Source organism: Corvus cornix, chromosome 1 (genome assembly GCF_000738735.6).
Source record: "Corvus cornix cornix isolate S_Up_H32 chromosome 1, ASM73873v5, whole genome shotgun sequence".
Taxonomy (NCBI): domain Eukaryota; kingdom Metazoa; phylum Chordata; class Aves; order Passeriformes; family Corvidae; genus Corvus; species Corvus cornix.
This window is the reverse complement of record NC_046332.1, coordinates 83,012,775-83,028,274: the sequence shown is the minus strand read 5'-3', so window position 1 is coordinate 83,028,274 and position 15,500 is coordinate 83,012,775. Positions and strand designations below refer to the sequence as shown.

The 15,500-nt window shown below is 40.8% G+C and overlaps 2 protein-coding genes across 7 annotated transcripts in view; both read right to left on the bottom strand.

Moving 5' to 3' along the window:
- The window catches only part of DHRSX (dehydrogenase/reductase X-linked), a 162,997-nt gene that overhangs the window by 146,487 nt on the left and 1,010 nt on the right, over positions 1-15,500 (bottom strand). The window lies entirely within an intron of this gene.
- Positions 904-15,500, bottom strand: part of ZBED1 (zinc finger BED-type containing 1) — a 55,916-nt gene continuing 41,319 nt past the window's right edge. For 3 of the 5 annotated variants that reach the window (XM_039567655.1, XM_039567700.1, XM_039567568.1), the window contains one exon: positions 904-9,258. In XM_039567655.1, the coding sequence (XP_039423589.1) occupies positions 7,120-9,207 (2,088 nt within the window). In that variant the 5' untranslated portion in view covers positions 9,208-9,258 and the 3' untranslated portion in view covers positions 904-7,119. Of the gene's footprint in view, positions 9,259-11,424; positions 11,558-15,500 lie in introns of all 5 variants that reach the window. The other 2 variants (XM_039567603.1, XM_039567536.1) reach the window with 2 other exon arrangements.

Sequence of the window (15,500 nt, the reverse complement as noted above, 5' to 3'; positions counted from 1 at the left end):
ACCACGGGGTAAATAACACTGTTATTATCCTTAACCCACTGCTCATGCAAACCAGGCAGCAAACCATGAACACTGCAGGTGAACTTCTGCCTACCTTCACCAAGGCTTGAAAACGCACAGGTCACGTTCTCCTATTCTTACACTTGGAATACAAGAGGCACACAGCAAATAACACAGCGAAGAGCAGCACCAACGTACTTACTGCCTGCACAGGAAATAAAGTGGGGCTTAGAATGAGGGATAGAGGGGGATACATGCTGCACACAGGTGGCTCCACTCATCCACAAGACTGGCTCTCTCACCAGCATTCGCTCCCTTGGAACCAGCCAGATTTACAATCAGTGGCAAGTTCTTGGACTGCACGTGAAGGTTTATCTATGTAGAACAACGTGTTAAAATACCATCCAGAAACAGTCCCTTCAGCCCAGGCTCCCACAGGCTAGAGGACAGGTCACAGTAACATCTTCAATCTCTCTTCTTCTCCAATATCTCGATAATGAAAACTCCTCCCTGGCCATTTGGGAGCACAAGAGTTTTTCAAAGCTAACAGAGCTCATTGCCAGCAGCATCTGAACACAAGAAGTGTGTAAAACAACCGTTTTACAGAGTTCTGAAATGTCAGACTACAGGAAGGTTAGTCATTTAGCATTTTTTAAATGCTATCAGGATCTCAGACAGGAATTGCAGACTCCTGATAAAATTTCAGTATTTTCCCTCAATGAACCCACTTCCTGTCTGTTCCCATAAGTAAAGCAATCATATTTTTCACATTTAATTGTAATCTGTTCATGTAAGTTCTGCTGTGTGCTCAAGAAACTTTTATTTGGTGCCAAACCACTAAGTGCATCCCATAGCACAAACTCACACCAAACTGCACCATCACCCATAAAACAGAACAGTGCATTGCTTGCAAAAGCACTTTATTTTTCTCTCACACACACATCAGAAGGTCATGTTTGAGAAGATGAAGGTTTCCCTTGGAGCACAGCATTCACATGGGACGGGATGTTTCTGGCATGAGCTCTCCTGATGCTGACTTGACATCTTCCTTGTTATGACTGCAAATTCCTATCACTGTAAACCTCACTGATGACTCATGAGAAAAAAAGCAAACAAAAAAAGCAAAAACAAAAAAAGGAGAATTAAACCCTTTCAATTTCAGTGTCTGTAAAGACACAGTGATACACAAAATGTCTCAAATTTAAAAGCAAAGCACTATCCATTGGAGAAATAAAAAACTGGTTTTTCTATCCTAACTGCGAGTATTTGGGGACAACGAACAGACAGAAGATTGCATGTAATCAAAGAAACTGCCTTTTTAAAAATAACCTTACTCTGCATTGTTTGGGGAAGCACTGTTGAACATGACATCATGCGCATGCAGCTACGGACAAATACAGTCATATTTTCAGTGAACTAAGTAAAACAAAGGGATTAATTCTCTACAGATATATCTGAATTATTAGGCTATCACAAACATTTACGGATGCATCTTAATTAGTCTTCTACCTAAGAGTGTTAAAATAAAGACAACATTTCTCACTTATTTCAAATGAAATTATTCCCTCCTGTCTCGGTTATACTTACAAACAGGACTGCCCTACTGCTTCTGATAGCTGAATCTTGGTGTACCTCTGACCATGACATTTACTCCAGGAAAACCACTCTGAATGTTACCCCCAAAATATCTACCAAATAGGAAATGTAGCTTTACTGTCTATATAAAATATTTATTTAAATGTCACAGAACACTCTTTTCTGTGTAAGTATTAAACACGTAACTATTTGAATAATCACAAAATTTCCCAGGCACAGCTTTGGCCTGGACCACAAACCAGTATCTTTTTATGGTACCTTAAACCACCATCTAAGGAGACCAGCACAGATACTCTTTCTACCCTGACATGCTTATTATGCCTTTGACTCTGAGTGTAGCTTCCTAGCTGTGCTGAGCTCAATTCCTCAGCATATTCCCCTTACATAGGCAATTTTGGTCCAGTTGAGCCATGTGTTCCAGTGCACATCACTGTGGGGAGAGGAATCATTGGCTCTGCCTTTTCACACCATGGCACAGGTGCTGTAGCCCCAGCAGAGTGGAATAAGAACATAGTTTAAACTCATTTTAAACTGAATTTTATCTGCTCTCCAAGAAGTCTCTCTATAAGAGAAGAAGCTGGAGTTCTCCTCCCTACTGCTCCCACATGGCATTCTGCTCAGGCAGGGCCAGGGAGAGGACAGGACAGAGGATTTGGTAAACTCAAGTAACTGGAAGTAAGTACTAATTGTGATGCAAGGAAACCACAACACCAGTGCAGCACCTGGTGCTGCATCTTTTCAAAACCTCTGAAAAAAAATACATCTGATCATCATTTCAAAGCACTGCAGATGGCAGCATCACTTTTGTGATCTTCTGGAAGCAAGAGAAATCAACACCACTCAGTGTGGAAATGTCAACAGAAATGCTCAAAAATCTTAATATTTTAACAATTCCAAGTTCTCATTTGAAATTAGTTGCTGCAACAGCCTTTGAATTTTTAAAAAGATCTAAACCAAATTGTGTTTTTAAAACACAAGGTGAGCTCAAAGACAGTGGTTTGTTTTTCTTTTTTTCCATTTTTTTAATGCTAAATTCAATTCAACTTGGGGCATTTTAACCCAACTTCAGGATTGGGTTAAAATGAAAGGGACTGCAAGAGCAGTAAAAATCAATTTAATTGATTTTTATTTTTCAATAATTTCAATAAATAAAGGGAATTCTTTTGTATGCAAAAATGGTAGCATCATAAACTGCGAGATTTTTTGAAAATTTTGAACTGTTTTGAAATCAGTTTAAATAATATCATTAAGACATGCTTTACTGATGTGCTCTTAAGGCAAACAAAATTAAGCTGTATCTTTAAGTTCTCTCTACAGCACCAAATAATGTTACTAAAAACACAAAACCAATTTCCGCAATTTCCCTATGTCCCCTAAAAATGTTTTGAATTTAGCAGAAATTAATTTGGAGGAGATATGGCAAGACAGACCATACAGTCTGGTCCAAAGCAAAAAAAAAAAAAAAGCCACAAAACTTAAGAGACCAGGAAAGTCCTATCAGTGGAGATAAAAAGACAGTCTAGACTAGATAACACCACCAGAACCAGCATCACCAGATCTTCAGAAGGACACTCAGAAATGGAGACTACCAAAAGGAGTATGGTGTGCAGAGATTAAAATGTAATTTTTCCAACATAAAGTTTCCTTTACCCAGCTGTCATGGAATATGTAAAATACACTACTTCTGTGTTCATAGCCATGCACTTCCCCTCCTTCAGAAATGATGTCCTCACGCAGCCCCTTCTTTTTAAGCTGTCACACAAAAAGGACAAAAATCAAGAACTACACATCACTTTTAAAGTTTTCAGAAGTCCTATAAAATATTAAAAATAATCAATTTGTGTTTCTTTTGCTTTTAATATTCCTGCCTGCTTACAAAAGCTCCTGTAAAGCTAATTGGACACCATGACATTGGTTAAAGAAAACGCTTGAAAATAATCTAAGAGACTGCTGCAATAGAAACTTAAAACAATACACCCTTTCCATAAATAATACAAAACTTTATTGCCCTCATTTAAACCAAAGCATTTCAGACATTGTTTGCTGGAAAAATTCACCTTTTCAACTTCAGGCTTTTCTCCTTGTCTTCACATAATCCCTGATGGCATAGGGAGGTGAAATGCGTACAAAGGTTGGTCAGAAACACAAAACACCCTTTAGTTAAATTGTTACCCCAAGAAACCTCAGCTAGCCCACCGACTTTTAACCCTGAATTTGCAACATCTAGTTGGTGACAAAGGGCTATTCTTCTTTTGACACAGAGTATGTACTTTGAGAACCTGTTCAAAAATTCACTTTTTCAGCATGAAAGCACTCAAAAGCTGCAGTTCGTTCCTCTATTGCCCCTTCAAAAAGATGTCTCAGCCGTACTGAAGAGAAAAGGAAAGGTTAGGCTGTGGATTCAACATAGCTGTCAAGAAACACAAACATAAAGTTGACTTAGTAGCATTATTAGGAAATGTGTTCTGGGCCCACCCTTGGCAGTAACATCAGGGTTAACTCAAGTTGTAGCAATATTTAAAACAGCTCTGCAATTTTCCTTCTCCACCCAACTAAACAACAGAAAATCTTGTCAATAAATGAAAAACACCACACGTATTTAAGCAACAGAAATCATCTAAACTTCCAACATTTTTCATCCTCATTTTTTTTAATCCAAAAGATTTATACAGCATTTTTAAAAAATAACTTACAGGATCAAAAGGAAAATAAATGCATAGCTTTAAATCCTCAGAATACAACCTCCCCCTGTTGCGGAAGAGTTCAAAGTCATAAAGTGCTGCAGATATGACCACACATCAGACAAATAATCTAGTAACTAACTTATTTTTCTGGTTTATTTAACAATATTCCAGGCTTAGAACATTAAATAAAAATCTCACAGACAATGGGTAAGACTAACAGTGGTTTTGCTCCTTTTTTTTTCTTTTTCTTCTCCTTTTTTTAAAAGAATGTTGAGACACATCAATGGAACCGACTACAATTTTATTTTGGATACCAAAAAATAAAAAGAAGCTGGAAGGAAGAGAGTAGTGCATTGCACTGATCTCAGTAAAACTGCTTGTAAGCATCACTGTTTTTGTTCAGCCCTAGGAGGATGAAGATGAATACAATGCTGCCAACAGGGGAAGGCCAAGTGCGGACCAGGGGAGCGGTGCTCTGGGCTTTGCCTTGGCTGTGAGGGCACAGCTTTACATTATGCTCATCTAAGACAAGATCCACACACTTTGCACCAGCATTTGTGCAGCTCCTGGAGGGAGGGCTTGCAGTGGTGGTAACAGCTGCTGCAAGTGATGGCCATAAAAACCAAGAGGTCTTCCTGGCAGATTGCTGGGGTGCCACAGGAGCTCAGGTATCTCACTCCCTTTTGTAACTTGACTTTGTTGCCCACACAGATAGCTTACACACCTGCGGGATTCTGCGTTTTGCACCTTGGGCAATCACATACACCTCTTCAGTGGATGTGGAGAGGAGCAACATGCAACAGGATGCACGGTGCGTGTACTTTGTACAAGTGCAAATCAGTTTTCAGGGGGCTGGAAAGAGAAACCCCAGGCTTACTAACAGCCAAACACAGACCTCACCACCTGCTAACAGCATTTTTCCCAGGCTTAAACATTTTTGTTTATGTAGTTTGCGATTACTTGCTTCCTGTTCCTTCAGCCTAACTTCTGTCCTCCCTCCTCACTCACCCACCTGTTCCCGCCACCTACAAAGAACACAGAGGCCTCAAACTTCCAAAAACTATTAAACCAAACCATAAACAAAATTTGGCAATAGATTCAATTCCATTGCCATTCTCATTTTTGTATGTTCCTGCTGTCTGTGCCTTTTTTACAACCCAATGTCCATGGGTGCCACTGTGATGAAAAAACCCCAGCTTTCTTCCTCCAGAACAGTAACAGACAGATATTGTTTAACATAGTTGTAGACTTACACCGGGGGGGTGGGGGTGGTGAGACACCAGTAACAGAAATAAAATCCCAAGCAAACCTCGATTGTAACCGGAAAATGCCAAGACTCCTCCACTGCACCTCAGAGAAAAAACCTGGTGCATCCTACTCTGTGTCTAGGGTAAACTCCAATCATGTTTATGACCTGCAGTATTTCAAAAGAGATTGAGGGGGGGGGTCTCAGGTTGGTTTCCTTTCTTTTTTCGTGTTTGTCAAGTTCTCAAAAGGGATTAAAACACTTATGCTTAGAGACACAAAGGGAGCAGTTACAACACACAACTAATCGGAAACAGTACTCAAACATTAGACTGGATGGGACTAAAGTTCACTCTACAAACTGAATCAAAAAGAGATGAGAAAAAAGTTTTTAAGTGCTAATGGAATAAAAAACAATTTTAAAGACTCACTAAATACATGTGAGGAAATGGAGGGGTCCCCTTCTTTTAAATATATTTACATAATATTAAAGCTTTTTATTTTGCTTTTCTTGCCAACAAAATTTTCTAGCTACCCTGGGCAAAGTCCCCATTAAATGAAGATGTTAAGGATTTTATAACACAGACAAACTGTTAGACCTGTGGCCTGTAGACATCTCCCTGCCCTCTCCATCTCTCTCTCCCTCCCTCCCTTACCAAAGGGCTGATGCCTTGCCTGCTACACACCATGTGGCATCAGCCACGGCATCGGCCCAAGGTGAAGGTAACACAACACTGCCTCGACCCCACACTTGGTTACCACTTTGCAAAAGCACAAGAGACTACAATCAGGGCTTGCTTAGACACAAAGCAAAACAAACAAAAAACCAATTTTGCCATTTAGCTGCAGTTAAATGGTAAAACTGGACTAATGTGGACACAGCAATACCAGTTTAAAAGTGTATCGTTTACACCGCACTGGAAAGGAAAATAAATTATCCTGGTATAAATGCATCCAAACTACAGCCTATGCCAGCACAGTATCAGTTAAAATAATAACACATCAGTCCCCTAACCAACAGAATTATCCCAGCTGAACTTTTCTAGCATAGAGCAGACCTAAGACATGAGGTAGTGAAAATCAGGCTCAAGATCTTTTTTCATTCCATAGCAACAATATATTCTAAAAATATTCACTGCTCAGATTTATGGATTTTAAAAACATTTTAAAATCCAAAATTTAAAGCTAGCATCCTGAGTCACACAGGATTTACAAATGGAGGCATAAATTTTAAAAATTTCCTCAAGGTCCTAACTCAGGAAAATAATTTTATGATAGAAAGCACATAAGCATGTGTTTGTCTCCCACTGAAACAAGTGGATAGGAAGCACATGGATAAGTGCTTTCTGAAATCTGGGCCACAGTCAGAAACCACGGTCTTTGTAGAATTTATTTCCTCATTCATTTCAGTGCTGTTTAATCACAAGTCATTCATGTTTTAAGACAGTGGGAAAAACACAGACAATGGAAGCTAAATCAAGTTTGTTACAACTGTTCAATATTTACAGCATTCATAGCACAAAACAGAAGAATTTTTGGTAACTTAAGACAAATACCTTTTCTCTTTGTTATTAAATGTACCGCAGCAGTCCTGTTAAACAAACCCACTGTCTCGAATATTAAAGAAATTATTGTTTATGTTTACCGAGTCATTTAAATTAAAAATCTGTTCCTGTTCCAAACCCCACTCTCCTTCGTCTTCGTCCTCCGGTTCTGCCTCAGACCCATTCCGACTGTTTTCATACAAAAAGATCTGCTCATCCACATGAGCCGGGGCTAACCGGTTTCTCTTTGCACTCACAACATTAGCAGAAGAACCAAAAAGGCGTTCAGGGAAGACCCTTGTGGCCAGAATACACCAGTATTTTTGAAGAACCTTTGGTAAAACTGGAAACAGCGCTAGTCTGTCAGACCACCACTTCAATGGGTCCTCATTCAAACCGAGGACCTTTTGTGACTTGAAGTTGCTCAACTCCTCAACGATTTGAGCATGCCATTCCTCCTGGTCTTCCACGCCTCCCGTCTGGCAAAAGATCTCTGCAAGCATGTTGTTGATGACACTGGTAGGAGGAGGAGTAGAGGAGATGATGATTTTTTTCATAGGGGGCTCTTCTGAAACAGTGAAGAATTTCTCTTCAGCTCTAAAGCTATTTTCTTTTACTTTCTCCAGCAGGCTTTTTGCTTCTTCCACCACTCTGTTTTCCACCTGCTGCCTTTCAAAGGCTGAAAGAAAAGGCAGTTTCTTGTAGCGGGGATCCAAGAAAGTTGCAACATTGAGAAACATGTCTATCTCAGGTGTGTGCTGGTAGGTGGTTGACAACTCTTTAGCAATCACCTCCTTTGCCATGCTGATTTCTTTCAAATCGTTCTCTTTGATGTTCAGAGTAGTATTCAGAAGCATGTGGAGAAGTGGCTTCACCATACTTATCGTCGGGTACTTTGAAGCAGACATCATCTCTGCAACCTGCTTGAAAGGCTGGAGCAGCTCCACCAGCCCTTCGATTGTATTCCACTCACTGGATTCCAGCATGAGGTGGTGGTTGTTGCTGTCCTCCACGAGAACAGCCGCAATGACAAACTGCTGCTCCTTGAGGCGCTGCAGCATAGCGAGTGTGCTTCCCCACCAGGAAACACGGTCACTTACCAGCATGCAGTGGAGAATATTCTGCTGCTTCTGCTTTTCGCTCAGCATGTACATTGCGACCGTAGACTGCTGAAAATACTCCACTAGCTTTCGGCACCTGGCAAGAAGGTTGCAGAGTTTGGGGAGCTGAAAAGCTTGTTGTATTCCTGCGTTAAAAGTGTGCCCCAAACAAGGCATCTGTACGGGAATATCTAGGAGAGAGCAAGCTTTCACAATGTCTTTACTGTAATCTGTTGTAGCACCAAAGACTTTTGTATTGATCCCCCACTCAATGAATGTTTCATAAAGAACTCGTGTAATGGTCTCTGCAGTGTTATCCTCTGGTACTTCGAATGTTTTCAAACACCGTGAGTTCACAGCCAGGCAGTTGGCAGGACTGCTGCTGAGAAAGTGAACTGCCACGGTTACATATGACCTGTTCTGGTTTTCGCTCCTCCACATGTCCGTGGATATGCCACACCACAGAACCTCAGTGAGCTCTTTCAGCACAATTTCTCTAATAGCACTGTACTTTTCAGGAATCGCTTTTGTACAGAAGTACTTCCGGCTCGGAAGTTCATACCTGGGGTCTGCTGTTCTCAAGAGGGCCTTGAAGGTAGGTTCATCAACGATGGAGGCTGGATACATGCCCTCGCAAATTAAGCTGATGACTGCAGATGTCAGTTCCTGATGTTTTTTGTTTTCGTAGTTCTGGTAGGTCTTCATGATGAGGCTATCTTGAACAACCTGCTGTGATGACTCCGGCTTGATTTTTGAAAATGCTGTGGCAAAGGCTTCCCTCATTTGCTCAGTGTTACTTTTCACAAACTCACAGAATTCATCGGGGTGATTTTTCTCAAGGTGGTAGGAAAGGTTGGACGTGTTTCCTGAATAGGCAATCTGTGCCATGCAAATACGGCAGTAGATCTTCTTCCACTGTAATATGCATCCTTCTGCATTGGTATCAAACCCAAAGTACTTCCACACTTTACTCTTTGCTCTCGGGTGAGCCACTAACTTTAGGTCTGATGGGGAACCTTCTAAACTTTTATTCTCCATTGCTTCTTGGCCACCGTCCCACCTTTTGATCCTTCACTCATTAATGAGTACCTGATAAAGGCAGTAAGATAAAGATACAATGAGAAAGCACAAGTTTGACCACACTCAACTATGTGAAATCAGCGTTTCTGTGAATGTATCAAGAAACCTAATCACTAATTACATTTGCAAATTTAAAGGTAAAATATGCAGGAAGTGTGACCTACAAGAAGCCCATTGGATTGTCAAAAATTAAAAAGGGTTTTAATATATCCCATTCTGCTGTGAAACTGAGCTAGAAGACCTGAGTAAATCTTTTTTTCTGGAATTTCATAATTCTGGGTAGAGAAAGCATAACCACCACCACAGACTTGATAACTTACTGTCACAAAAACTGGTCTTCTGCTACAGAATTTTCCTGCCTCTTAAGTTAGAACTAGACCAACATCCTCTTGCCAAAGAATTACTGAACTTCGCTGTTAACATTTATTTCAATTGAAACCTGGTACTGAAGGAGCAAAGGTTTTCTTGTTTGTTTATTTTGAAAGAAGTTCTGTTAGTTTGATCTAACTGTTCCAGCTTTTGCTTTAAAAAAAAAAAAAAAAAAAAACATAATAAAAAATCTGTGGTGCAAATTATGGCAATAATCTGCTCCTCTCAAATGTAAAGATGTTTTCTGACTGAAATAAAAGGAAAAGGAGCTTGAACCTACATGCAGCTCAACAATACGTCTGACACCTTTCCTGTCCTTCTCTTTCTGAAATCAAAGTCATCTCCTGAAGTACTAGTTCACAATCCTGGTTCCTGGAATAATAGTGCATTATAATTACAGGAAAAGCAGACAGGGAAGCACTAATAAATGTTATTATGCACATCAGCTGGAAAATAATTTTGCTGCATTTTCTTCAAAAGGCTACAAAAGTTGGGAGGGGATGACACTAGAGATGAGTGTGGTGATAAGGCAAGACTTGGCAATCTGTACCTTGATTATCTGCACAGGAAAACTTCTTGTGCAGTCACACACTTGAGGCCTACAGCATCTCTGTGAACAGTGCTGGCAGCTGGCACCCACCAGAGCTGATCTCACTTCACCAAAAAGCCAAGTCACAGCACAGTGCAATTGCACCCTGACACTTCCCTATTTCTTCCACACCACTGTGACAGCAACAAGCCCTTTTCCACAGCCTTGGCCAGCATTGGAAAAGAGAAGGAAGACATTAGGTAAACATAGATGCAGCCTCCTCCACAAAAATGCAGAGAAAGAGAACAGGAGAGGAACCTGAGGAGCATCAGACTGAAAACAATGGCACTGCTACTTCTCTGCTCCTTGGGAGCTGCACCTGTGCCCAAGCCCAGAAATCCTCAGGTGGCAAGACTGGCTGGTTAGGGCAGGAAGAAACAATCTGACTTTTTCATATTGCTGCAAGGGAATATTTTAAAAAAAAAAAAAAAAAAGTACATGTGCAAGCTTCCCTGGGGTGCTTTCTGTTGTTGGTGAACATTCCCAAAAAAACCAATTTTCTCTCTGAACTATAGCTGGTATTTTGCAACATTTTCTGAATGTCTTGAATGGAAAACCAAACACAGGTTAACCAATACCAAACGTATTTATCTAAACACAGCTGTTGGTTTAGAAGCAGAATGAGAGATGCAGGGCAAGCATTTTATTGGATTTTTCTGAAGATTTACTTCTGGGTGTAGACACTTTGGGTTTTTTCCTGAGGGAGGGGCAATGTTCTGCCTACTAGCATGCCTTCTACCGTGATTCATTCAGTGCCTTTAAGTTGCCAGGATAAACTATTGATTCAACATGGTAATGCTGCCTAATTCCAAACATGCGCATATCAACAGCACCAAGGTATGCAATCCCACAAAAACTGATGATTTTGAAAGACCAAGTGGTGTAATGTGCAATGAGGTAACCCTGCCATGGCATCAGATAGTGCACTGACAAGACATGTCATATCGATACATATTATAGCTTTTAGATTCCTCCATTTCAATCCATGACATGTTATCTCGAGAAAGCACAGAGGCTCATGGCATTTCATTAAATCTTAAGAGTTTGCTCTGCAGTTACCTGGTAATTCCTGAAAGTAAGGAGGAAGGCACTGTAATAAAAGAGTTGATGCACCTTTAATATTTAAAATTAGTATGACACACCTTGGATCATAAAAAGTTCATCACCAACTGATAAAGTAGAAGTTATTTCAGAGTACGGGAGTGTTACAGACTCACCCCACTCTTCATTCTCATGTATGTCACAGCTTTGCCATCGTTCTGCGATGTATCAGGCACTTGGCAATAGTGGCCCAGAGCAGCATTGTCACAGCTAAGGATATGCCAGTGTAACACAGCCTTTAGTAGAATGCTGCAAAATACATTTCAGCTGTCATGATAGCTCAAATATAAACTGCTAATCATCTCTGCCTCTCATTGAGTGTTATACAGCATAACTGGCATTATGAACACAAACCAAAAACCCCACACCTCTCTTTTCTCTCCAAGAAGAGGTAAACTTTTGCACTTTCAGTGAAACAGTGCTCAGAGTCTACTCCTGGCAAAAACAACAGCAACCCTGAATTACCACGCACAGGAGAGCACCTTTGGAGAAGCTGCTGTTTCTTTCCCTTGCTTCCTCCATACAGCTGGCCAACACCATCAGCCAGTACTGAGGCAAGGCTTCTAAGAGCCGGCAGAGAGGATCCCCTGATGGCTTTCCAGTGAGCTCAGCTGCCACAGGAGGAGGAGGAGAAGGAAGAGTCCAGACTTTCTGGCCCTAGCACCTCATCCCTGCTGTTCTTGGGCCAGGCTGTGCTGTCTCCTCATAACTCTCAGACCACCCATCTCATTCTCCTAACACAAACCCAGGACTTCTCTCTCTAGGGCAGGCCTTGGGCCAAAATAATAATGCTAGTGATGACTTGTGTCGTGGAGGGCAGCCGTACTACCCTCGCAGGCAGGGCTCGGTTTCCCCAGTGGCGAAGAAAATTGGTTCAAAACCCACACAAGAGTCACTCAGATTGTGAAACCAAGCACGGGAATGTGAGGAAATGGGTGTGCAGACACCCTGCAACCTTAGCTCTGCCTCCCTGTGCATGCACAGCAATGGCACCCTGTGGGTATCCTTGTCCCACAACCTTTGTCTCAGTCAGCACAAGGGCAAGCATAAAGCAAGTGATTCCTCATTCTGAAACTAACTTAGTAACTCTTTTAGGGACATGCGTGGGGAGAAGGTTTAACTGCTAGATGACACTGCATCTTTGCCTGCCATCAATCCTTCCTACCTGGTCACTTCTCTACCCATCTCTGGATGATTTAGAACCTGGAGCTCACACAGCTTTGAGCAGGAAGTGCTCAGTCTCTCACTACGCTTTACTCATATAAAGTAAGAGCCCTCAAAATATGAATCAAAATTAAGAGATGCATGATCCTAAATCAACATTTCACAATTAACTGTAAGGAAACTTAGTACAAATGAGGATACTGAATAACTAACAATTGGGGAAATAAAACACATGTATGAAATTTCAATCATTTTTAAGAAGAACAGGAGTCACCTTTAAAGTCTCCTGAACTTAATCCACATTACCACCTTCTTCAGATACAGTTTTCTACATATTACATGTTCCAAATTTAACTACAAAGACTTCAAAACTACTACATAACACTCAGCATTTAGGTTTCTCCTACCAAATTTCAATGAGATATGTACAGTAGAAGAAAAAATGCAGGAGAAAGATGCCAAATAAATTCTTTGAGCAGCTTTTAATTATATGAACCATTTTTCTTATCAGTAGGATGACTTTTGGTGATCATATTTCCACTGGTAATATCCTGGTGTCACAATTAATATTAGTTTATCTTTTATCAATCCACTGATTAGATTGGTGTTTTTAAAAAGCTGTTTTAATCAAGAACTTTAGTCGTGCAGAGCTTTTTTTAATTCCCTCCAATTAATTAAGATTAAGCCCTGTAAAGAAGTCCAAGCAGGAATTTCTAAGGAAACTATTAATAGTTTAAACCATTGAACACTAAAACTACATATTAGCAGTTATACTGTTTATGCAATTAGTACTTGGAGAAATGTTTTTAACTTAAGTTCCCCTTTATTTCTGCACTTTCCTCTATGCTGATTTTAGTTAGCAAAGCAATCGCTGACTGCACACACTGTTTATAGTCCCAGCTCTGTATTTCCCTTCCCTGAGCTTCAAGATCAGAATTTTAGGTCAACTTCCCTACTCTGTGTTGAGGTGGGGGACATTCTCTTGAATAGAGAATGTTACTATCTTTTCAGTTTGCAACTCGAAACAATTACCAAGTTTTTGCACTGAACTTAGATTTCAGAGATCAAAGTCTTTTCCCAAAAAACTGTCTTGAATCCCATCTACAAAAATCAGATGAACTCCAGTAGGATGTGAAAGAATACATGTGTCATGTTTAAAAGCACATGTGCCAAGAGCACGCAACTCTTAAGTAAGGATAAGGAAAAATAAAAGTGAAACTAGTTTCGTTTACTTGGATTAAAATCCTGAGCACTTCTTCACAAAAAGGAAACGAAAGCAAGCTTTTCTTGGAAAATTCAGAGGCAGAAGGGCTGCACGGAGACCAGAACCCTTTACTCATCCACAAAGCTAAAGGACAAGCCAACAGGCATCTCTCTCTGTTAAATCTTCCAAATGAGATCTCCACTGCTGCTGTACAGAGAGTGGGAACTCTGACATGGAAACTGAGGTGAAGGAAGCCAGGATCAGAGGAATACCTATCTCTGCCTCCCTGTCCTGTCCTTCTCAGCCCCACTTTGCCACTCCAAGCTTTCCCCAGGAAGGCATTTTTACAATAAAATGCCTGTACTTGTGAGAGTTATGGACACCCCCTCAAAAAGATACAGAACATTTTAAACATATACACCTTTCTAGATTACTGTCTGAAAAAGGTACTCAGGATTTTCTTACAGAAATTGTAGTTTACTGATCCAAGCTTGTTCTAATAACACTTTTGCTTTTTGTTGCACTGACATCACTATTTTGAAGTTATTATGGAAACAAGGTTCATCTGGGTAAAAAGGTTCCAGTTGTTAAGGTGAATCACTTCTTTAAGCAATGGCTGGACACAGCGAGTCAAAGCACGGCAGCACGTAACTGCCAAGAAGGAACTGCATGCAAACAACTAGCTGAGAACGAAACCACTTGTCCTTGGAAAAAAAACATCCCAAGTTAGGGCTAAAAGAAAACTTTTCACATCTGTCAAATCTGCCTTGGTCCCACTTAGGCAAGTGACATTTCCCAGGTTGGATCTTCACCGCCTTCCTCCGGCATTTCCAAATTCAACACCTTTTTATTCAATAGCAGACTGCAACAAAACACTGGGTCATATTTTCGTCATGCTATTTCTCTGTGGTTCGAAAAAAGATTTGGAAAGTGTTACACACCCTAGGCAAAATACCCAAATTTCCTCTGCCAAGAAACGCTAATGCTAGAAAAATGCTCAGATGACTTCAAACCATATGCACATCTGCCCTTTTTGTCACCAGGGTCGTCTCGTTTGTTTGCGGGTTTTATTGCTGCCTTTTGAGAATGAGAAATCTCATCCAGCAGAAGAATAAGGAATGAACAAAAAGTAGACAAAATGCTACCCAACGATGCCACATGTGATAAGAAGAACGAATACTCTCCTATCGTGTGGTGTACTTGTTCCATCTCCTTCCCAGTACTTCAGATATTCTCTATGCCAATATCCTCATCTGCCTGAACTCCTTACTGAAACACTCGGCCCTCTCTATATTACTTTTTTTACTGTTCCTCTGGTTAAAAATATCAACAGGGCCACAAAAGCTTACTTGTGGATAAGGACAGAAAGTTAAAGGCATGGACTTCAATGCTAGTGGTATGCTCAGCTCTGATGATAACCTACACATGTGTCTGAACTCATAGCTTGCTCTAAGTTTATAAACTCAGAAACGTTTTAGAGTCTTCGAGAGTAATGTGAGCAGATTGTTGTTTTTCTGGCAAACTCAAAGTTTCCCCTAAGTCAGCATTTAACATGCTGCTGATCCAAATCACTGAAAAAACCTAACTTCTCAACTTCTCAAACAACGACTAACCTAAAGTCCCTTAGAAAACCTACAAGTGTCACTCACTCGTCAGCTTAAAAGCTATCAGCGAGTGACAGCCGGTGTCAAATACTAAGATTTTGGAGCACAGGTACGTTCCCCTCCTGGAGCAGTCGGGACAGGGAGGCCGAAACCGGCGGTCCCGGCCGCCCCAGCGGGGTGGGGGCACGGCGGGCGGCAGCGGCAAGAGAACCCCGGCCGG